General features: G+C 43.4%; 1 protein-coding gene across 1 annotated transcript in view; it reads right to left on the bottom strand.

The window, feature by feature from the left end:
- Positions 1-23,418: 23,418 nt before the first annotated feature.
- The window catches only part of FLRT2 (fibronectin leucine rich transmembrane protein 2), a 64,454-nt gene continuing 61,395 nt past the window's right edge, over positions 23,419-26,477 (bottom strand). The window contains exon 2 of the mRNA XM_069736382.1: positions 23,419-26,039. Within this exon, the coding sequence (XP_069592483.1) occupies positions 23,713-25,707 (1,995 nt within the window). The 5' untranslated portion in view covers positions 25,708-26,039 and the 3' untranslated portion in view covers positions 23,419-23,712. The remainder of the gene's footprint in view (positions 26,040-26,477) is intronic.

The raw sequence follows: 26,477 nt of genomic DNA, 5'->3' as shown, positions 1-26,477 counted from the left end.
ATCAGCCCCTCTTATAACGCTCCAGTACTGATATAACCTCCAGACATTACACCATATGTGACTGATATCAGCCCCTCTTATAATGCTCCAGTACTGATATAACACATCATATGTGACTGCTATCAGCCCCTCTTATAACACTCCAGTACTGATATAACCCCCAGACATTACACCATATGTGACTGCTATCAGCCCCTCTTATAACACTCCAGTACTGATATAACCCCCAGACATTACACCATATGTGACTGCTATCAGCCCCTCTTATAACACTCCAGTACTGATATAACCTCCAGACATTACACCATATGTGACTGATATCAGCCCCTCTTATAACCCTCCAGTACTGATATAACATCCAGACATTACACCATATGTGACTGATATCAGCCCCTCTTATAACGCTCCAGTGGTGATATAACCTCCAGACATTACACCATATGTGACTGATATTAGCCCCTCTTATAACGCTCCAGTGCTGATAAAACCTCCAGACATTACACCATATGTGACTGATATCAGCCCCTCTTATAACGCTCCAGTACTGATATAACCTCCAGACATTACACCATATGTGACTGATATCAGCCCCTCTTATAACGCTCCAGTGCTGATATAACCTCCAGACATTACATCATATGTGACTGATATCAGCCCCTCTTATAATGCTCCGGTACTGATATAACCTCCAGACATTACACCATATGTGACTGCTATCAGCCCCTCTTATAACGCTCCAGTACTGATATAACCTCCAGACATTACACCATATGTGACTGATATCAGCCCCTCTTATAATACTCCAGTGCTGATATAACCTCCAGACATTACACCATATGTGACTGATATCAGCCCCTCTTATAATGCTCCAGTACTGATATAACCTCCAGACATTACACCATATGTGACTGATATCAGCCCCTCTTATAACGCTTCAGTGCTGATATAACCTCCAGACATTACACCATATGTGACTGATATCAGCCCCTCTTATAACACTCCAGTACTGATATAACCCCCAGATATTACCCCATATGTGACTGATATCAGCCCCTCTTATAACGCTCCAGTACTGATATAACCTCCAGACATTACACCATATGTGACTGATATCAGCCCCTCTTATAACGCTCCAGTACTGATATAATCTCCAGACATTACATCATATGTGACTGCTATCAGCCCCTCTTATAACACTCCAGTACTGATATAACCCCCAGACATTACACCATATGTGACTGCTATCAGCCCCTCTTATAACACTCCAGTACTGATATAACCCCCAGACATTACACCATATGTGACTGCTATCAGCCCCTCTTATAACACTCCAGTACTGATATAACCTCCAGACATTACACCATATGTGACTGATATCAGCCCCTCTTATAACCCTCCAGTACTGATATAACATCCAGACATTACACCATATGTGACTGATATCAGCCCCTCTTATAACGCTCCAGTGGTGATATAACCTCCAGACATTACACCATATGTGACTGATATTAGCCCCTCTTATAACGCTCCAGTGCTGATAAAACCTCCAGACATTACACCATATGTGACTGATATCAGCCCCTCTTATAACGCTCCAGTACTGATATAACCTCCAGACATTACACCATATGTGACTGATATCAGCCCCTCTTATAACACTCCAGTACTGATATAACCTCCAGACATTACACCATATGTGACTGATATCAGCTCCTCTTATAATGCTCCAGTACTGATATAACCTCCAGACATTACACCATATGTGACTGATATCAGCCCCTCTTATAACGCTCCAGTGGTGATATAACCTCCAGACATTACACCATATGTGACTGATATTAGCCCCTTACAATGCTCCAGTACTGATATAACCTCCAGACATTACACCATATGTGACTGATATCAGCCCCTCTTATAACGCTCCAGTACTGATATAACCTCCAGACATTACACCATATGTGACTGATATCAGCCCCTCTTATAACGCTCCAGTGCTGATATAACCTCCAGACATTACACCATATGTGACTGATATCAGCTCCTCTTATAATGCTCCAGTACTGATATAACCTCCAGACATTACACCATATGTGACTGATATCAGCCCCTCTTATAACGCTCCAGTGGTGATATAACCTCCAGACATTACACCATATGTGACTGATATTAGCACTTTATAATGCTCCAGTACTGATATAACCTCCAGACATTACACCATATGTGACTGATATCAGCCCCTCTTATAACGCTCCAGTACTGATATAACCTCCAGACATTACACCATATGTGACTGATATCAGCCCCTCTTATAACGCTCCAGTACTGATATAACCTCCAGACATTACACCATATGTGACTGATATCAGCCCCTCTTATAATGCTCCAGTACTGATATAACCTCCAGACATTACACCATATGTGACTGATATCAGCCCCTCTTATAACGCTCCAGTACTGATATAACCTCCAGACATTACACCATATGTGACTGATATCAGCCCCTCTTATAATGCTCCAGTACTGATATAACCTCCAGACATTACACCATATGTGACTGATATCAGCCCCTCTTATAACGCTTCAGTGCTGATATAACCTCCAGACATTACACCATATGTGACTGATATCAGCCCCTCTTATAATGCCTTAGTAGTGATATAACCCCCAGACATTACACCATATGTGACTGATATCAGCCCCTCTTATAACACTCCAGTACTGATATAACCCCCAGATATTACCCCATATGTGACTGATATCAGCCCCTCTTATAACGCTCCAGTACTGATATAACCTCCAGACATTACACCATATGTGACTGATATCAGCCCCTCTTATAACGCTCCAGTACTGATATAATCTCCAGACATTACACCATATGTGACTGATATCAGCCCCTCTTATAATGCTCCAGTACTGATATAACCCCCAGACATTACACCATATGTGACTGATATCAGCCCCTCTTATAATGCTCCAGTACTGATATAACCTCCAGACATTACACCATATGTGACTGATATCAGCCCCTCTTATAACACTCCAGTACTGATATAACCTCCAGACATTACACCATATGTGACTGATATCAGCCCCTCTTATAACCCTCCAGTACTGATATAACATCCAGACATTACACCATATGTGACTGATATCAGCCCCTCTTATAACGCTCCAGTGGTGATATAACCTCCAGACATTACACCATATGTGACTGATATTAGCCCCTCTTATAACGCTCCAGTGCTAATAAAACCTCCAGACATTACACCATATGTGACTGATATCAGCCCCTCTTATAACGCTCCAGTACTGATATAACCTCCAGACATTACACCATATGTGACTGATATCAGCCCCTCTTATAACACTCCAGTACTGATATAACCTCCAGACATTACACCATATGTGACTGATATCAGCTCCTCTTATAATGCTCCAGTACTGATATAACCTCCAGACATTACACCATATGTGACTGATATCAGCCCCTCTTATAACGCTCCAGTGGTGATATAACCTCCAGACATTACACCATATGTGACTGATATTAGCCCCTTACAATGCTCCAGTACTGATATAACCTCCAGACATTACACCATATGTGACTGATATCAGCCCCTCTTATAACGCTCCAGTACTGATATAACCTCCAGACATTACACCATATGTGACTGATATCAGTCCCTCTTATAACGCTCCAGTGCTGATATAACCTCCAGACATTACACCATATGTGACTGATATCAGCTCCTCTTATAATGCTCCAGTACTGATATAACCTCCAGACATTACACCATATGTGACTGATATCAGCCCCTCTTATAACGCTCCAGTGGTGATATAACCTCCAGACATTACACCATATGTGACTGATATTAGCACTTTATAATGCTCCAGTACTGATATAACCTCCAGACATTACACCATATGTGACTGATATCAGCCCCTCTTATAACGCTCCAGTACTGATATAACCTCCAGACATTACACCATATGTGACTGATATCAGCCCCTCTTATAACGCTCCAGTACTGATATAACCTCCAGACATTACACCATATGTGACTGATATCAGCCCCTCTTATAATGCTCCAGTACTGATATAACCTCCAGACATTACACCATATGTGACTGATATCAGCCCCTCTTATAACGCTCCAGTACTGATATAACCTCCAGACATTATACCATATGTGACTGATATCAGCCCCTCTTATAATGCTCCAGTACTGATATAACCTCCAGACATTACACCATATGTGACTGATATCAGCCCCTCTTATAACGCTTCAGTGCTGATATAACCTCCAGACATTACACCATATGTGACTGATATCAGCCCCTCTTATAATGCCTTAGTAGTGATATAACCCCCAGACATTACACCATATGTGACTGATATCAGCCCCTCTTATAACACTCCAGTACTGATATAACCCCCAGATATTACCCCATATGTGACTGATATCAGCCCCTCTTATAACGCTCCAGTACTGATATAACCTCCAGACATTACACCATATGTGACTGATATCAGCCCCTCTTATAACGCTCCAGTACTGATATAATCTCCAGACATTACACCATATGTGACTGATATCAGCCCCTCTTATAATGCTCCAGTACTGATATAACCCCCAGACATTACACCATATGTGACTGATATCAGCCCCTCTTATAATGCTCCAGTACTGATATAACCTCCAGACATTACACCATATGTGACTGATATCAGCCTCTCTTATAACGCTCCAGTACTGATATAACCTCCAGACATTACACCATATGTGACTGATATCAGCCCCACTTATAATGCTCCAGTACTGATATAACCTCCAGACATTACACCATATGTGACTGATATCAGCCCCTCTTATAACGCTCCAGTACTGATATAACCTCCAGACATTACACCATATGTGACTGATATCAGCCCCTCTTATAACGCTCCAGTGCTGATATAACCTCCAGACATTACATCATATGTGACTGATATCAGCCCCTCTTATAATGCTCCGGTACTGATATAACCTCCAGACATTACACCATATGTGACTGCTATCAGCCCCTCTTATAACGCTCCAGTACTGATATAACCTCCAGACATTACACCATATGTGACTGATATCAGCCCCTCTTATAATGCTCCAGTGCTGATATAACCTCCAGACATTACACCATATGTGACTGATATCAGCCCCTCTTATAATGCTCCAGTACTGATATAACCTCCAGACATTACACCATATGTGACTGATATCAGCCCCTCTTATAATGCTCCAGTACTGATATAACCCCCAGACATTACACCATATGTGACTGATATCAGCCCCTCTTATAACACTCCAGTACTGATATAACCCCCAGATATTACCCCATATGTGACTGATATCAGCCCCTCTTATAACGCTCCAGTACTGATATAACCTCCAGACATTACACCATATGTGACTGCTATCAGCCCCTCTTATAACGCTCCAGTGCTGATATAACCCCCAAACATTACACCATATGTGACTGATATCAGCCCCTCTTATAACGCTCCAGTACTGATATAACCTCCAGACATTACACCATATGTGACTGATATCAGCCCCTCTTATAACGCTCCGGTACTGATATAACCTCCAGACATTACACCATATGTGACTGATATCAGCCCCTCTTATAACGCTCCGGTACTGATTTAACCTCCAGACATTACATCATATGTGACTGATATCAGCCCCTCTTATAACGCTTCGGTACTGATATAACCTCCAGACATTACACCATATGTGACTGATATCAGCCCCTCTTATAACGCTCCGGTACTGATATAACCTCCAGACATTACACCATATGTGACTGATATCAGCCTCTCTTATAACGCTCCAGTACTGATATAACCCCCAGACATTACATCATATGTGACTGCTATCAGCCCCTCTTATAACACTCCAGTACTGATATAACCCCCAGACATTACACCATATGTGACTGCTATCAGCCCCTCTTATAACACTCCAGTACTGATATAACCTCCAGACATTACACCATATGTGACTGATATCAGCCCCTCTTATAACCCTCCAGTACTGATATAACATCCAGACATTACACCATATGTGACTGATATCAGCCCCTCTTATAACGCTCCAGTGGTGATATAACCTCCAGACATTACACCATATGTGACTGATATTAGCCCCTCTTATAACGCTCCAGTGCTGATAAAACCTCCAGACATTACACCATATGTGACTGATATCAGCCCCTCTTATAACGCTCCAGTACTGATATAACCTCCAGACATTACACCATATGTGACTGATATCAGCCCCTCTTATAACACTCCAGTACTGATATAACCTCCAGACATTACACCATATGTGACTGATATCAGCTCCTCTTATAATGCTCCAGTACTGATATAACCTCCAGACATTACACCATATGTGACTGATATCAGCCCCTCTTATAACGCTCCAGTGGTGATATAACCTCCAGACATTACACCATATGTGACTGATATTAGCCCCTTACAATGCTCCAGTACTGATATAACCTCCAGACATTACACCATATGTGACTGATATCAGCCCCTCTTATAACGCTCCAGTACTGATATAACCTCCAGACATTACACCATATGTGACTGATATCAGCCCCTCTTATAACGCTCCAGTGCTGATATAACCTCCAGACATTACACCATATGTGACTGATATCAGCTCCTCTTATAATGCTCCAGTACTGATATAACCTCCAGACATTACACCATATGTGACTGATATCAGCCCCTCTTATAACGCTCCAGTGGTGATATAACCTCCAGACATTACACCATATGTGACTGATATTAGCACTTTATAATGCTCCAGTACTGATATAACCTCCAGACATTACACCATATGTGACTGATATCAGCCCCTCTTATAACGCTCCAGTACTGATATAACCTCCAGACATTACACCATATGTGACTGATATCAGCCCCTCTTATAACGCTCCAGTACTGATATAACCTCCAGACATTACACCATATGTGACTGATATCAGCCCCTCTTATAATGCTCCAGTACTGATATAACCTCCAGACATTACACCATATGTGACTGATATCAGCCCCTCTTATAACGCTCCAGTACTGATATAACCTCCAGACATTACACCATATGTGACTGATATCAGCCCCTCTTATAACGCTCCAGTGCTGATATAACCTCCAGACATTACATCATATGTGACTGATATCAGCCCCTCTTATAATGCTCCGGTACTGATATAACCTCCAGACATTACACCATATGTGACTGCTATCAGCCCCTCTTATAACGCTCCAGTACTGATATAACCTCCAGACATTACACCATATGTGACTGATATCAGCCCCTCTTATAATACTCCAGTGCTGATATAACCTCCAGACATTACACCATATGTGACTGATATCAGCCCCTCTTATAATGCTCCAGTACTGATATAACCTCCAGACATTACACCATATGTGACTGATATCAGCCCCTCTTATAACGCTTCAGTGCTGATATAACCTCCAGACATTACACCATATGTGACTGATATCAGCCCCTCTTATAATGCCTTAGTAGTGATATGACCCCCAGACATTACACCATATGTGACTGATATCAGCCCCTCTTATAACACTCCAGTACTGATATAACCCCCAGATATTACCCCATATGTGACTGATATCAGCCCCTCTTATAACGCTCCAGTACTGATATAACCTCCAGACATTACACCATATGTGACTGATATCAGCCCCTCTTATAACGCTCCAGTACTGATATAATCTCCAGACATTACACCATATGTGACTGATATCAGCCCCTCTTATAATGCTCCAGTACTGATATAACCCCCAGACATTACACCATATGTGACTGATATCAGCCCCTCTTATAATGCTCCAGTACTGATATAACCTCCAGACATTACACCATATGTGACTGATATCAGCCTCTCTTATAACGCTCCAGTACTGATATAACCTCCAGACATTACACCATATGTGACTGATATCAGCCCCTCTTATAATGCTCCAGTACTGATATAACCTCCAGACATTACACCATATGTGACTGATATCAGCCCCTCTTATAACGCTCCAGTGCTGATATAACCTCCAGACATTACATCATATGTGACTGATATCAGCCCCTCTTATAATGCTCCGGTACTGATATAACCTCCAGACATTACACCATATGTGACTGCTATCAGCCCCTCTTATAACGCTCCAGTACTGATATAACCTCCAGACATTACACCATATGTGACTGATATCAGCCCCTCTTATAATACTCCAGTGCTGATATAACCTCCAGACATTACACCATATGTGACTGATATCAGCCCCTCTTATAATGCTCCAGTACTGATATAACCTCCAGACATTACACCATATGTGACTGATATCAGCCCCTCTTATAACGCTTCAGTGCTGATATAACCTCCAGACATTACACCATATGTGACTGATATCAGCCCCTCTTATAATGCCTTAGTAGTGATATGACCCCCAGACATTACACCATATGTGACTGATATCAGCCCCTCTTATAACACTCCAGTACTGATATAACCCCCAGATATTACCCCATATGTGACTGATATCAGCCCCTCTTATAACGCTCCAGTACTGATATAACCTCCAGACATTACACCATATGTGACTGATATCAGCCCCTCTTATAACGCTCCAGTACTGATATAATCTCCAGACATTACACCATATGTGACTGATATCAGCCCCTCTTATAATGCTCCAGTACTGATATAACCCCCAGACATTACACCATATGTGACTGATATCAGCCCCTCTTATAATGCTCCAGTACTGATATAACCTCCAGACATTACACCATATGTGACTGATATCAGCCTCTCTTATAACGCTCCAGTACTGATATAACCTCCAGACATTACACCATATGTGACTGATATCAGCCCCTCTTATAATGCTCCAGTACTGATATAACCTCCAGACATTACACCATATGTGACTGATATCAGCCCCTCTTATAACGCTCCAGTACTGATATAACCTCCAGACATTACACCATATGTGACTGATATCAGCCCCTCTTATAACGCTCCAGTGCTGATATAACCTCCAGACATTACATCATATGTGACTGATATCAGCCCCTCTTATAATGCTCCGGTACTGATATAACCTCCAGACATTACACCATATGTGACTGCTATCAGCCCCTCTTATAACGCTCCAGTACTGATATAACCTCCAGACATTACACCATATGTGACTGATATCAGCCCCTCTTATAATGCTCCAGTGCTGATATAACCTCCAGACATTACACCATATGTGACTGATATCAGCCCCTCTTATAATGCTCCAGTACTGATATAACCTCCAGACATTACACCATATGTGACTGATATCAGCCCCTCTTATAATGCTCCAGTACTGATATAACCCCCAGACATTACACCATATGTGACTGATATCAGCCCCTCTTATAACACTCCAGTACTGATATAACCCCCAGATATTACCCCATATGTGACTGATATCAGCCCCTCTTATAACGCTCCAGTACTGATATAACCTCCATACATTACACCATATGTGACTGCTATCAGCCCCTATTATAACGCTCCAGTGCTGATATAACCCCCAAACATTACACCATATGTGACTGATATTACCCCCTCTTATAACGCTCCAGTACTGATATAACCTCCAGACATTACACCATATGTGACTGATATCAGCCCCTCTTATAACGCTCCAGTACTGATATAACCTTCAGACATTACACCATATGTGACTGATATCAGCCCCTCTTATAACACTCCAGTACTGATATAACCTCCAGACATTACATTATATGTGACTGATATCAGCCCCTCTTATAACGCTCCAGTACTGATATAACCCCCAGACATTACACCATATGTGACTGATATCAGCCCCTCTTATAATGCTCCAGTACTGATATAACCTCCAGACATTACACCATATGTGACTGATATCAGCCCCTCTTATAACGCTCCAGTACTGATATAACCTCCAGACATTACACCATATGTGACTGATATCAGCCCCTCTTATAACGCTCCAGTACTGATATAACCTCCAGACATTACACCATATGTGACTGATATCAGCCCCTCTTATAATGCTCCAGTACTGATATAACCTCCAGACATTACACCATATGTGACTGATATCAGCCCCTCTTATAACGCTTCAGTGCTGATATAACCTCCAGACATTACACCATATGTGACTGATATCAGCCCCTCTTATAATGCCTTAGTAGTGATATAACCCCCAGACATTACACCATATGTGACTGATATCAGCCCCTCTTATAACACTCCAGTACTGATATAACCCCCAGATATTACCCCATATGTGACTGACATCAGCCCCTCTTATAACGCTCCAGTACTGATATAACCTCCAGACATTACACCATATGTGACTGATATCAGCCCCTCTTATAACGCTCCAGTACTGATATAATCTCCAGACATTACACCATATGTGACTGATATCAGCCCCTCTTATAATGCTCCAGTACTGATATAACCCCCAGACATTACACCATATGTGACTGATATCAGCCCCTCTTATAATGCTCCAGTACTGATATAACCTCCAGACATTACACCATATGTGACTGATATCAGCCTCTCTTATAACGCTCCAGTACTGATATAACCTCCAGACATTACACCATATGTGACTGATATCAGCCCCTCTTATAATGCTCCAGTACTGATATAACCTCCAGACATTACACCATATGTGACTGATATCAGCCCCTCTTATAACGCTCCAGTACTGATATAACCTCCAGACATTACACCATATGTGACTGATATCAGCCCCTCTTATAACGCTCCAGTGCTGATATAACCTCCAGACATTACATCATATGTGACTGATATCAGCCCCTCTTATAATGCTCCGGTACTGATATAACCTCCAGACATTACACCATATGTGACTGCTATCAGCCCCTCTTATAACGCTCCAGTACTGATATAACCTCCAGACATTACACCATATGTGACTGATATCAGCCCCTCTTATAATGCTCCAGTGCTGATATAACCTCCAGACATTACACCATATGTGACTGATATCAGCCCCTCTTATAATGCTCCAGTACTGATATAACCTCCAGACATTACACCATATGTGACTGATATCAGCCCCTCTTATAATGCTCCAGTACTGATATAACCCCCAGACATTACACCATATGTGACTGATATCAGCCCCTCTTATAACACTCCAGTACTGATATAACCCCCAGATATTACCCCATATGTGACTGATATCAGCCCCTCTTATAACGCTCCAGTACTGATATAACCTCCAGACATTACACCATATGTGACTGCTATCAGCCCCTCTTATAACGCTCCAGTGCTGATATAACCCCCAAACATTACACCATATGTGACTGATATCAGCCCCTCTTATAACGCTCCAGTACTGATATAACCTCCAGACATTACACCATATGTGACTGATATCAGCCCCTCTTACAACGCTCCGGTACTGATATAACCTCCAGACATTACACCATATGTGACTGATATCAGCCCCTCTTATAACGCTCCGGTACTGATTTAACCTCCAGACATTACATCATATGTGACTGATATCAGCCCCTCTTATAACGCTCCGGTACTGATATAACCTCCAGACATTACACCATATGTGACTGATATCAGCCCCTCTTATAACGCTCCGGTACTGATATAACCTCCAGACATTACACCATATGTGACTGATATCAGCCTCTCTTATAACGCTCCAGTACTGATATAACCCCCAGACATTACATCATATGTGACTGCTATCAGCCCCTCTTATAACACTCCAGTACTGATATAACCCCCAGACATTACACCATATGTGACTGCTATCAGCCCCTCTTATAACACTCCAGTACTGATATAACCTCCAGACATTACACCATATGTGACTGATATCAGCCCCTCTTATAACCCTCCAGTACTGATATAACATCCAGACATTACACCATATGTGACTGATATCAGCCCCTCTTATAACGCTCCAGTGGTGATATAACCTCCAGACATTACACCATATGTGACTGATATTAGCCCCTCTTATAACGCTCCAGTGCTGATAAAACCTCCAGACATTACACCATATGTGACTGATATCAGCCCCTCTTATAACACTCCAGTACTGATATAACCTCCAGACATTACACCATATGTGACTGATATCAGCCCCTCTTATAACACTCCAGTACTGATATAACCTCCAGACATTACACCATATGTGACTGATATCAGCTCCTCTTATAATGCTCCAGTACTGATATAACCTCCAGACATTACACCATATGTGACTGATATCAGCCCCTCTTATAACGCTCCAGTGGTGATATAACCTCCAGACATTACACCATATGTGACTGATATTAGCCCCTTACAATGCTCCAGTACTGATATAACCTCCAGACATTACACCATATGTGACTGATATCAGCCCCTCTTATAACGCTCCAGTACTGATATAACCTCCAGACATTACACCATATGTGACTGATATCAGCCCCTCTTATAACGCTCCAGTGCTGATATAACCTCCAGACATTACACCATATGTGACTGATATCAGCTCCTCTTATAATGCTCCAGTACTGATATAACCTCCAGACATTACACCATATGTGACTGATATCAGCCCCTCTTATAACGCTCCAGTGGTGATATAACCTCCAGACATTACACCATATGTGACTGATATTAGCACTTTATAATGCTCCAGTACTGATATAACCTCCAGACATTACACCATATGTGACTGATATCAGCCCCTCTTATAACGCTCCAGTACTGATATAACCTCCAGACATTACACCATATGTGACTGATATCAGCCCCTCTTATAACGCTCCAGTACTGATATAACCTCCAGACATTACACCATATGTGACTGATATCAGCCCCTCTTATAATGCTCCAGTACTGATATAACCTCCAGACATTACACCATATGTGACTGATATCAGCCCCTCTTATAACGCTCCAGTACTGATATAACCTCCAGACATTACACCATATGTGACTGATATCAGCCCCTCTTATAACGCTCCAGTGCTGATATAACCTCCAGACATTACATCATATGTGACTGATATCAGCCCCTCTTATAATGCTCCGGTACTGATATAACCTCCAGACATTACACCATATGTGACTGCTATCAGCCCCTCTTATAACGCTCCAGTACTGATATAACCTCCAGACATTACACCATATGTGACTGATATCAGCCCCTCTTATAATGCTCCAGTGCTGATATAACCTCCAGACATTACACCATATGTGACTGATATCAGCCCCTCTTATAATGCTCCAGTACTGATATAACTTCCAGACATTACACCATATGTGACTGATATCAGCCCCTCTTATAACGCTTCAGTGCTGATATAACCTCCAGACATTACACCATATGTGACTGATATCAGCCCCTCTTATAATGCCTTAGTAGTGATATAACCCCCAGACATTACACCATATGTGACTGATATCAGCCCCTCTTATAACACTCCAGTACTGATATAACCCCCAGATATTACCCCATATGTGACTGATATCAGCCCCTCTTATAACGCTCCAGTACTGATATAACCTCCAGACATTACACCATATGTGACTGATATCAGCCCCTCTTATAACGCTCCAGTACTGATATAATCTCCAGACATTACACCATATGTGACTGATATCAGCCCCTCTTATAATGCTCCAGTACTGATATAACCCCCAGACATTACACCATATGTGACTGATATCAGCCCCTCTTATAATGCTCCAGTACTGATATAACCTCCAGACATTACACCATATGTGACTGATATCAGCCTCTCTTATAACGCTCCAGTACTGATATAACCTCCAGACATTACACCATATGTGACTGATATCAGCCCCTCTTATAACGCTCCAGTACTGATATAACCTCCAGACATTACACCATATGTGACTGATATCAGCCCCTCTTATAACGCTCCAGTACTGATATAACCTCCAGACATTACACCATATGTGACTGATATCAGCCCCTCTTATAACGCTCCAGTGCTGATATAACCTCCAGACATTACATCATATGTGACTGATATCAGCCCCTCTTATAATGCTCCGGTACTGATATAACCTCCAGACATTACACCATATGTGACTGCTATCAGCCCCTCTTATAACGCTCCAGTACTGATATAAGCTCCAGACATTACACCATATGTGACTGATATCAGCCCCTCTTATAATGCTCCAGTGCTGATATAACCTCCAGACATTACACCATATGTGACTGCTATCAGCCCCTCTTATAACGCTCCAGTACTGATATAAGCTCCAGACATTACACCATATGTGACTGATATCAGCCCCTCTTATAACGCTCCAGTACTGATATAACCTCCAGACATTACACCATATGTGACTGATATCAGCCCCTCTTATAACGCTCCAGTACTGATATAACCTTCAGACATTACACCATATGTGACTGATATCAGCCCCTCTTATAACACTCCAGTACTGATATAACCTCCAGACATTACATTATATGTGACTGATATCAGCCCCTCTTATAACGCTCCAGTACTGATATAACCCCCAGACATTACACCATATGTGACTGATATCAGCCCCTCTTATAATGCTCCAGTACTGATATAACCTCCAGACATTACACCATATGTGACTGATATCAGCCCCTCTTATAACGCTCCAGTACTGATATAACCTCCAGACATTACACCATATGTGACTGATATCAGCCCCTCTTATAACGCTCCAGTACTGATATAACCCTTCATTATTACATCTGTGCCGTTTCCTCTTGCACAGTTGGACATGTTCGATCCTTTACAGAAATGTTCGGGATCCTGGCGCAGCTTCCCCCGCCGCCGCCCCTGTAATTGGATGTCATTTATCTGGAGATTCGGCAGCGATCGCTCTTGGAGGTCGGACGCCTCCTCTCGATGCCGCGCTCCACAATTACACAGCAAAGCTTCTCTGCCGCCAAGTACGAGATTACACTCCGGGGGCTTTTATTAATAACGACGGGAAATTCAGGGACAAGGAAGAATTATTACAACGTTTCCATTTTGTATCTTCGCATTAAACTTGATGTAAAGGCGGCGGCGGTCCGAGTCCTCTGCTCAGTGGCGGAGCAGATTTATTATACGAGCAGAGCCCCCGGAACGTCCGTCTGGCCCAGATATCGTATGGTTGCAGTACCTGGAGCTGGGCGATCGTGGCCCGACACATTGGGGCGCAGTCTCCCCATGATGCAGATTTTTTACAACCATGAAACTTACATTGTCAATCAGCAAAGTGTCGGAAGTGAGAGCAGAACAGATGATTCGTAGATTGTACGCCGCACCCATCGCTGTGCCCCGTGGAGATGGCGGATTGCCTGACTGTATGTGCACCGCGTATAGAAACCGCCATATCAAATAATATATAACGTCACAGCTGCCGTACAAGGAGCCACGGGGGAAAGAGGAGACGTTTCAGATAGGTAAAAGTAGGAAAAGTTATAAAGAAATTAATACTATAGTATGTGCATATACTTCTTTATAAATGCTCCTTAAAGGGCTTTTCCCACAATGGCCATGATTATCGCAGAGCTCAGGATCAGTCGGACTATTGTACAGACTTGTCGTACTTTTGTGTCTTTTCTCAGCCTCATAGAGCTTTATGGGTGCTTCTATTCTTATTTGATAAAACTACATTTCCCAGCAGCCCCGGCTTCTTCCCAGTGCTGCAGGCCCCTTCCTCCGCTCTCCTGGGGGCTTCCTTATAGAGATAGATGTGACCCCCACACTATGTGACCGATATTCATGGGGATACATAGCCGAGCTGCATCATGGCTGCCGTCATCACCTGCGCATGGTCGGCCAATCTAGAGCTATTCAAGTCCACGTCCTTGTCCTTCTTTCTGTGGATTCCCACTAGGGCAGGAGTCCCCAACTTTTCTGACCGTGAGAGCCACCTGCAGCTCTGGCCCTAGTAGTAGCACCCAGAGCCCCCATTACCGGTATAATGACGGCCAAAGCTTTTCCACTGGAATCACACAGCCGGTGCCGAGCTCGGGGGGCTTCCTAGCTTACCCCCATTCAGATCTGCTCTCCTGTGCCGGGTGCACACACGTCACCATCTAGAGATCTGCACCTGGTGGCAGACACCTGCGAGCCCACATCACGGGCCAAATGTTGGGGAGCCCATGCACTGGGGGTCACTCTTTGCATTTCATGTAGTAAAACCCACAGAAAACCTGCAACATTATCCGATACCTGCAGATTCTTTCCATCATGTGTGAACACTGACTAATCGCAGCCATGATTTTTGTTTTTGACGTGGCGCAATAAACTGTGATCAGCAATAAATAAATCATTGATAATGCTCATGGACGGATACAATAAAAAAGGCACACACAAGAGAAGAAGGGGTCTCATCACGAATACCCGCAGCACTAAAGGCCACCTGTCCACCATTACATGGAAAATATCTGGGCAGCACACAAAGCTCCGCGCCACCAAGTGTCACAGCGGAGCACACAGTTCTCCCCCCAGTGGCGTGAAATACGCTGGGGCGACCATGATGATTGGATGTAATGGTGGCACCTGCACGGCTCCGCACCCCAGCGCAGGTCCACGCGGAGAAGAAATCGGTCAGAGCTTAACCCAGAAGTGGGAGGATTTCCTCTCTCCTGTATAATCTGTTTATTATTTACAGTTCCCGATGTTACAGAATTACAATGTATCCGTACATATCGGATCTGCTGTTATTTTATTCCTCACCCATAGCCTTCAATGAAGACACTCGGACACACTGACATGTTTTCACACGCAGAGTCGGTCAGTGACAAATATCGCTCATCTACACGGCCACATTGAATAACATTGTGAAATGAGAGCGGACCGCACTCCGACCAATCAGAACCAGGAGCGAAAATCCGGCTGTGTGAGCGAGCGCTCCGACACCTCGTACTAAAGGACACGTCTTGGTGTAATAATCATGGAAACATCACAAGGACGCTCACCTTTCTGGAGAATAGCTGGGGTTACGGCCTGTGGAACAGCAGCTGCCAGACCCCCAGCACCACACTGTGTCTGCACACCCCTCCATCCGACCTCTCCGGACTGAGGGCAGCATGAGGACCTTGTTTGTATCTTTACACACCAGCTGATCTCTAGAGCCGAACCCGACTACTGCCCCCCTGTCAGGCTGGTCAGCTCCAGCACTGCAAAAGCTGAATGGGCCCTACGTTTTATTCAAAGCGTTGTGGAAGCTAATCGCAGAATAGTGAGTGCAGCTCTGCAGTATAACACAGGATGTAACTCAGGATCAGTAATGTAATGTATGTACACAGTGATTACACCAGCAGAATAGTGACTGCAGCTCTGGGGTATAATACAGGATGTAACTCATCAGTAATATATGTTCACAGTGACTGCAACAGCAGAATAGTGAGTGCAGCTCTGGAGTATAATACAGGATGTAACCCAGGATCAGTAATGTAATGTATGTGCACAGTGATTACACCAGCAGAATAGGGACTGCAGCTCTGGGGTATAATACAGGATGTAACTCATCAGTAATATATGTTCACAGTGACTGCACCAGCAGAATAGTAAGTGCAGCTCTGGGATACAATACAGGATGCAACTCAGGATCAGTAATGTAATGTATGCACACAGTGACTGCACCAGCAGAATAGTGAGTGCAGCTCTGGGGTATAATATAGGATGTAACTCAGGATCAGTAATGTAATGTATGTACACAGTGACTGCACCAGCAGAATAGTGAGTGCAGCTCTGGAGTATAACACAGGATGTAACTCAGGATCAGTAATGTTATGTATGTACACAGTGACTGCACCAGCAGAATAGTGAGTGCAGCTCTGGAGTATAATACAGGATGTAACTCAGGATCAGTAATGAAATGTATGTACACAGTGACTGCACCAGCAGGATAGTGACTTCAGCTCTGGGGTATAATATAGGATATAACTCATCAGTAATATATGTTCACAGTGACTGCACCAGCAGAATAGTGAGTGCAGCTCTGGGGTACAATACAGGATGCAACTCAGGATCAGTAATGTAATGTATGCACACAGTGACTGCACCAGCAGAATAGTGAGTACAGCTCTGCAGTATAATACAGGTTGTAACTCAGGATTAGTAATGTATGTACACAGTGACTGCATCAGCAGAATAGTGAGTGCAGCTCTGGAGTATAATACAGGATGTAACTCAGGATCAGTAATGTAATGTATGTACACGGTGACTGCACCAGCAGAATAGTGACTTCAGCTCTGGGGTATAATATAGGATATAACTCAAGATCAATAATGTATGTTCACAGTGACTGCACCATCAGAATAGTGATTTCAGCTCTGGGGTATAATTATTATTATTTATAATATAGGCTATAACTCAGGATCAGTAATATAATGTATGTACACAGTGACTGCACCAGCAGAATAGTGAGTGCAGCAATAGAGTATAATACAGGATGTAACTCAGGATCAGTAATGTAATGTATGTACACAGTGACTGCACCAGCAGAATAGTGAGTGCAGCTCTGGGGTATAATACAGGATGTAACTCAGGATCAGTAATGAAATGTATGTACACAGTGACTGCACCAGCAGGATAGTGACTTCAGCTCTGGGGTATAATATAGGATATAACTCATCAGTAATACAGTTAAGTCCATATATATTTGGACAGAAACAACATTTTCCTAATTTTGGTTATAGACATTACCACAATGAATTTTAAACAAAATAATTCAGATGCAGTTGAAGTTCAGACTTTCAGCTTTCATTTGAGGGTATCCACATTAAAATTGGATGAAGGGTTTAGGAGTTTCAGCTCCTTAACATGTGCCACCCTGTTTTTAAAGGGACCAAAAGTAATTGGACAGATTAAATAATTTTAAATAAAATGTTCATTTCTAGTAATTGGTTGAAAACCTTTTGTTGGCAATGACTGCCTGAAGTCTTGAACTCATGGACATCACCAGACGCTGTGTTTCCTCCTTTTTGATGCTCTGCCAGGCCTTCACTGCGGTGGTTTTCAGTTGCTGTTTGTTTGTGGCCTTTCTTTCTGAAGTTTAGTCTTTAACAAGTGAAATGCATGCTCAATTGGGTTGAGATCAGGTGACTGACTTGGCCATTCAAGAATATTCCACTTCTTTGCTTTAATAAACTCCTGGGTTGCTTTGGCTTTATGTTTTGGGTCATTGTCAATCTGTAGTATGAAACGACGACCAATCAGTTTGGCTGCATTTGGCTGGATTTGAGCACACAATATGTCTCTGAATACCTCAGAATTAATTCGGCTGCTCCTGTCCTGTGTCACATCATCAATAAACACTAGTGACCCAGTGCCACTGGCAGCCATGCATGCCCAAGCCATCACACTGCCTCCGCCGTGTTTTACAGATGATGGGGTATGCTATGGATCATGAGCTGTACCACGCCTTCACCATACTTTTCTCTTTCCATCATTCTGGTAGAGGTTGATCTTGGTTTCATCTGTCCAAAGAATGTTCTTCCAGAACTGTGCTGGCTTTTTTAGATGTTTTTTAGCAAAGTCCAGTCTAGCCTTTTTATTCTTGATGCTTATGAGTGGCTTGCACCGTGCAGTGAACCCTCTGTATTTACTTTCATGCAGTCTTCTCTTTATGGTAGATTTGGATATTGATACGCCGACCTCCTGGAGAGTGTTGTTCACGTGGTTGGCTGTTGTGAAGGGGCTTCTCTTCACCATGGAGATTATTCTGCGATCATCCACCACTGTTGTCTTCTGTGGGCGCCCAAGTCTTTTTGCATTGATGAGTTCACCAGTGCTTTCTTTCTTTCTCAGAATGTACCAAACTGTAGATTTTGCCACTCCTAATATTGTAGTAATTTCTCGGATGGGTTTTTTCTGTTTTCGCAGCTTAAAGGGACACTGTCACCTGAATTTGGAGGGAACAATCTTCAGCCATGGAGGCGGGGTTTTTGGGTGTTTGATTCACCCTTTCCTTACCCGCTGGCTGCAATATTGGAATGAAGTTCATTCTCTGTCCTCCATAGTACACGCCTGCACAAGGCAATCTTGCTTTGTGCAGGCATGTACTATGGAGGACAGAGAATGAACTTCAATCCAATATTGCAGCCAGCGGGTAAGGAAAGGGTGAATCAAACACCCAAAAACCCCGCCTCCATGGCTGAAGATTGTTCCCTCCAAATTCAGGTGACAGTGTCCCTTTAAGGATGGCTTGTTTCACCTGCATGGAGAGCTCCTTTGACCGCATGTTTACTTCACAGCAAAACCTTCCAAATGCAGGCACCACACCTCAAATCAACTCCAGGCCTTTTATCTGCTTAATTGAGAATGACATAACGAAGGGATTACCCACACCTGTCCATGAGATAGCCTTGGAGTCAATTGTCCAATTACTTTTGGTCCCTTTAAAAACAGGATGGCACATGTTAAGGAGCTGAAACTCCTAAACCCTTCATCCAATTTTAATGTGGATACCCTCAAATGAAAGCTGAAAGTCTGAACTTCAACTGCGTCTGAATTGTTTTGTTTAAAATTCATTGTGGTAATGTCTATATCCAAAATTAGAAAAATGTTGTATCTGTCCAAATATATATGGACTTAACTGTATATGTTCACAGTGACTGCACCAGCAGAATAGTGATTTCAGCTCTGGGGTATAATTATTATTATTATTATTTATAATATAGGCTATAACTCAGGATCAGTAATGTATGTACACAGTGAATGCACTAGAGTAGTGAGTGCAGCTCTGGAGTATAATACAGGAGGTAACTCAGGATCAGTACAGAAACAGTAATGTAATGTATGTACACAATGACTCCACCAGCAGAATAGTGAGTGCAGCTCTGGAGTATAATACATAAGGTATCTCAGGATCAGTACAGGATTAGTAATGTAATGTATGTAAATAGTGACTGCACCAGCAGAATAGTGACTTCAGCTCTGGGGTATAATTATTATTATTATTTATAATATAGGCTATAACTCAGGATCAGTAATTTAATGTATGTTCACAGTGACTGCACCAGCAGAATAGTGACTTCAGCTCTGGGGTATAATATACGATATAACTCAGGATCAGTAATGTAATGTATGTTCACAGTGACTGCACCGGCAGAATAGTGAGTGCAGCTCGGAGTACAAGAAAGGATGTAGTTTAGGATCAGTAATGTAATGTATGCACACAGTGACTGCACCAGCAGAATAGTGAGTGCAGCTCTGGAGTATAATACAGAATGTAGCTTAGGATCAGTAATGTAATGTATGCACACAGTGACTGAACCAGAAGAATAGTGAGTGCAGCTCGGAGTACAACAAAGGATGTAACTTAGGATCAGTACAGGATCATTAATGTAATGTGTGTACACAGTGACTGTGCCAGCAGAATAGTGAGTGCAGCTCTGGATTATAATAAAGGATATAACTCTGGATCAGTAATGTAATGTATGTACATAGTGACTGCACCAGCAGAATAGTGAGTGATGCTCTGGAGTATAATACAGGATGTCACTCAGGATCAGTACAGAATCAGTAATGTATGTACATACTGACTGCTGTTTAGTAACTTCAGCTTTGGAGTATAATACAGGATGTAAGTCAGGATCAGTAATGTAATGTATGTACACAGTGACTGTGCCAGCAGAATAGTGAGTGCAGCTCTGGGGTATAATATAGGATATAACTCAGGATCAGTAATGTAATGTACTGTATGTACACAATGAATGCACCAGCAGAATAGTGAGTGCAGCTCTGGAGTATAGTAAAGGATATAACTGTGGATCAGTAATGTAATGTACTGTATGTACACAATGAATGCACCAGCAGAATAGTGAGTGCAGCTCTGGAGTATAATACAGGATGTCACTCAGGATCAGTACAGAATCAGTAATGTATGTACATAGTGACTGCACCAGCAGAATAGTGACTTCAGCTCTTGGGTATAATATAGGATATAACTCAGGATCAGTAATGTAATGTATGTACACAGTGTCTGCACCAGCAGAATAGTGAGTTCAGCTCTGCAGTATAATATAGGATATAACTCAGGTCAGTAATGTAATGTATGTTCGCAGTGACTGCACCAGCAGAACAGTGACTTCAGCTCTGGGGTATAATATAGGATATAACTCAGGATCAGTAATGTATTGGATGTACACAGTGACTGCACCAGCAGAATAGTGACTTCAGCTCTGGGGTATAATATAGGCTATAACTCAGGATCTGTAATGTAATGTATGTACACAGTGACTGCATCAGCAGAATAGTGAGTGAAGCTAGGAGCATAATACAGGATGTAACTCAGGATCAGTATAGGATCAGTAATGTAATGTGTGTATACAGTTACTCCACCAGCAGAATAGTGAGTGCAGCTCTGGAGTATAATACAGGATGTAACTCAGGATCATTAATGTAATGTATGTACACAGTGACTGCACCAGCAGAATAGTGAGTGCAGCTCTGGGTTACAATACAGGATGTAACTCAAGGTTAGGACAAGATCATTAATATGAATGGTGCTGTTTCTGAACCAAAGAAGCAATGTCCTTCCTTATTTTATAATAACCATTCATCTTTAATCCCTAGTTTACCTCCTGTATTATACTCCAGAGCTGCACTCACTAATCTGCTGTTACAGTCACTGTGTACATACATTACATTACTGATCCTATACTGATCCTGAGTTACATCCTGCATTATACTGCAGAGCTGCACTCACTATTCTGCTGTTGAAGTCACTGTGTACACACATTACATTACTGATCCTGAGTTACATCCTGTATTATACTCCAGAGCTGTACTCACTATTCTGCTGGTGCAGTCACTGTGTACATACATTACATTAATGATCTAAAGTTACATCCTGTATTATACTCCAGAGCTGCACTCGCTTTTCTTTTGTTCCATTACACACTGAAAACCAGTTACATCAGGAGCTCCATTCAAAATTCTACTATGACATATTTTATTCTCCTGTAATATGCAGAGCTGCAATCATAATTCTGCTGTTAGATTATTGTGGCTGCCTGTCACCTGGCAGCAACATCTCTCACAATGGATCACAGCAGAACATAATCTATACAAAGCAGCAGACATCGGGGCGATATAAAATCCTGCGAACACATATGAACCAAGAGGAATTGTGAGTGCAGCTCTGGATGTGACTTGAGAATAATTCACCATTCTGTAAGACCAGCCCAGTCGCTCCGCATTGCACAGAGATGTGGAGTCAGCCCTCCTGTGTACCCCGACCTCAGGAGCTGTGACCGCGATAACAAATCCAGACACAATCCTGCGAGAATCATGGCAAACGGGTTCTTATTGTACAACCCTGTACAGTACTTCAGCAATTTTAAAGATTTAAAAAGCAAAGAGTTACAAAACTGTTTGCAGTGACCTGGAAATAGAAAAGATAGCACTTTTTTGTTTTAAATTCCATTATATAGTACACAGTATAAATTACAGAGAATTGCGATGCACAAACGCATCTCGCTAACATTTATCAAATGTAAATGGATTTGTGGGCTGGCGATCCGCTCTGCGCTGCATTGTCCGCTCAGTCTGATCCGTGCCGCAGCCTCCGGGCGTCACGCCATCACGTGTGACAATGCTCCAGATCTGGAACGCTGCTGTTGTTGCAGTACCGCAGGTTATTGGGGATGTGGCAGTCTGTGTAAGTGATGCCCCCATTTGGGGCGTAAATGGGCTGCAGTCTGAAACCTCCTTTAAGGAGCTGGTCATTGTTTAAGGAGACTATCTGGAAGCTGGTTTCCGTCATCTCCAGGATTGAGTTGTCCTTCTTTGTTCCCGCCTCGCAGTAATCATCTTTCCGGCGCCCGCGGTTATATTTCCATTTCTGAGATGTGTAGCGACCCTTTTTGTGCATATGCCAGCAGAAGATGCTGAGGAGGACTACAAGTACAATAATGACTGCCCCCCCAATGAGCCCGGCCAGCAGAAATGGTGAGCCTATGCTCGGCGTAGTCTGCTCGTGGCTGGAGGGGCTGTTGCTCCCGTTTTTGAGCAGGGAAGCTTTGGTGGTGGCCTCGGTACAGACGGTCTCTTCACTGGCTCGGTAGTTATTAAAGGCGTCCAAGGGAACCAGACAAATCCGGTACATGGACTTGGGTTCTAGATTTAATAAACTCAAGTGTTGTTTTTCCCCACTGACTATGCGCTCATGGACAACCCCCTCCACCAGGCTGTGCCCCATTTTCACCCACGTCAGCTTGTAGGACACCACGCTAACGAAGGACAACCAGCTGACCTGCACGCTCGTGTCATTTATAAAAGTGATTGAGAGCAGGAGACGTTCTCGGAGAGGTGGTGTAACCTTCTCGATCACCACTATCTCCGGCTCAGGCACAGTAGTGGGTTCTGGTGTTGGGGTTGGTGTGGGAACTGTAGGTGTTGTGGTGGGCGTAGGGATGAACACAGTTGTGGGGACGGTGGTCAGAGCCATGGTCGGAGGAGGTTGGGTAACAGGAAGTAATCCGGGAGTGGTGGTTGGGCAAGAGAGGAGATTGACATTGAGCTCCCTCACTGCCATCCCCCGGAAATGCTCCGGCCCCTGGCACATGAACGCACGAACATTAATAGCAGCTGGAAGAGATTTGAGCCATTCGGTCACCCATCGGATACTGCAGTCACAATACCAGGGATTGTTCCTCGCAGTCAACTGTTTCAGATTCGTCAAGTTATCGAAGACGCCTTTGACCAATAATTGGAGTCGATTGTTGGATATATCCAATCTCTCGAGCTTGTGCAGTTTGGCAAATGCTGACACGGGGATGTAGTTGATTTGGTTGTCCTGCAGGTTCAACTTTACCAAGTAGGTGCCCTGGAGATCGGTGGGAGGACTGGTGAGGGAATTCCGTACCATGGAGAACTCTTTCAGTTTGGGTAAGTAGCTGAAGGTGCCATCGGCAATGCCCTTGTTGGTGAGGAGATTGCCATCTAGGATGAGCCGTTCTAGGCTGGTTAGATTTTGGAAGGCTTGTTCGGAAATGCGGGCAATGCGGTTCTCATCCAACCTTAACTCCTGGAGACCAAATGGAAGTCCAACGGGCACGCTGCTCAGGTGGTTCTTGGAGAGGAAGAGCAGTTTTAGGCTGATTGCTTCCCGGAAAGCTCCATCCTCCACCCCAACTGTAGAGATGGAGTTGTCATCTAGATGCAGCTCTTCCAGTTTTAACAGCTGGGCAAGTGCCACCCTGGAGATAGTCTGGATGTTGTTCTCCTGAAGGTGGAGAACTTTGACATTCTTGGGAAGGTTCATGGGAAACTCATCCAGTTGGTTGCCGTACAGATAGACGGTGTGCACTGACTGGACGTTGTGCAGTTCTGCGGGGAATCCAGCATTGTTAATTTGGTTATTGTGGAGGTAGAGAACTGTAACACCCTCCGGAATCCCAAGAGGCACTGAGGTCAAACTCCGCTCGTTACAGTACACAAAGTTCCGGTCACAGCGGCACACGGTGGGGCAGGACCTGGACACAGCGATCTGCATGGAAAGCCCAAGTGCAAAGACAATCCACGACTTCAAAATCGACACCCAGTCCATGGGCCAGAGTACTGTCCGCAGGCCCATCTCTGGTTCAGAGAAAATAAAAGGCTAAAACTAGAGGTGCAAAAGCAAAAAAGGAGTGCAAATCTCCGCATTTAATGTGCTTGTGTCTGTCCTCTGGGCAAGAAGAGCACTCCCACCAGCTAGAGGTGCAGCGGTCCTCCACAGCCTCCACCACCGGCCATCGATACTGCACTCAGGGATCACCGGGGAACGACCTTTCCTTTCCAGGAGGACGCTGGTGACTCTGGGCAGAATTTTGGCACAGTTCTGGTCCTGAAGGTCGGATGTCGGCCTCTTCTCAGTAGAGGCTCCTCGCTCTATGGAAGATCTGCTCCAATTTCCAACACCCGGACCTGCGGGAAAAAGAAAAAAGTGTCAGTGACCGGAAATCATCAGAGCCAACATCATACATGAGTCACTGTGCAGAAGAACCACTACTAGGGACCACCAGACTACCACCCCACCCCAAACAGCAGACCTGCCCGAACAAGTCCCCATTATCTATTACTTCCTGTTATCAGCCATTACTGATATAACCCCCAGACATTACACCATATATGACTGATATCAGCCCCTCTTATAATGCTCCAGTACTGATATAACCTCCAGACATTACACCATATATGACTGATATCAGCCCCTCTTATAATGCTCCAGTACTGATATAACCTCCAGACATTACAACACATGTGACTGGTATCAGCCCTCTTATAACTTTGAGGATTTATTATAATCTCCAGGTTTCTGGCCCTTTAAGAAGTATCATTAGAGCCGTTGACTCTGGAGATAGT

This window comes from Ranitomeya imitator, chromosome 1 (genome assembly GCF_032444005.1).
Source record: "Ranitomeya imitator isolate aRanImi1 chromosome 1, aRanImi1.pri, whole genome shotgun sequence".
NCBI classification, from domain to species: Eukaryota; Metazoa; Chordata; class Amphibia; order Anura; family Dendrobatidae; genus Ranitomeya; species Ranitomeya imitator.
The sequence above is the reverse complement of the archived record's forward strand: the minus strand, read 5'-3'. Positions and strand labels throughout refer to the sequence as shown.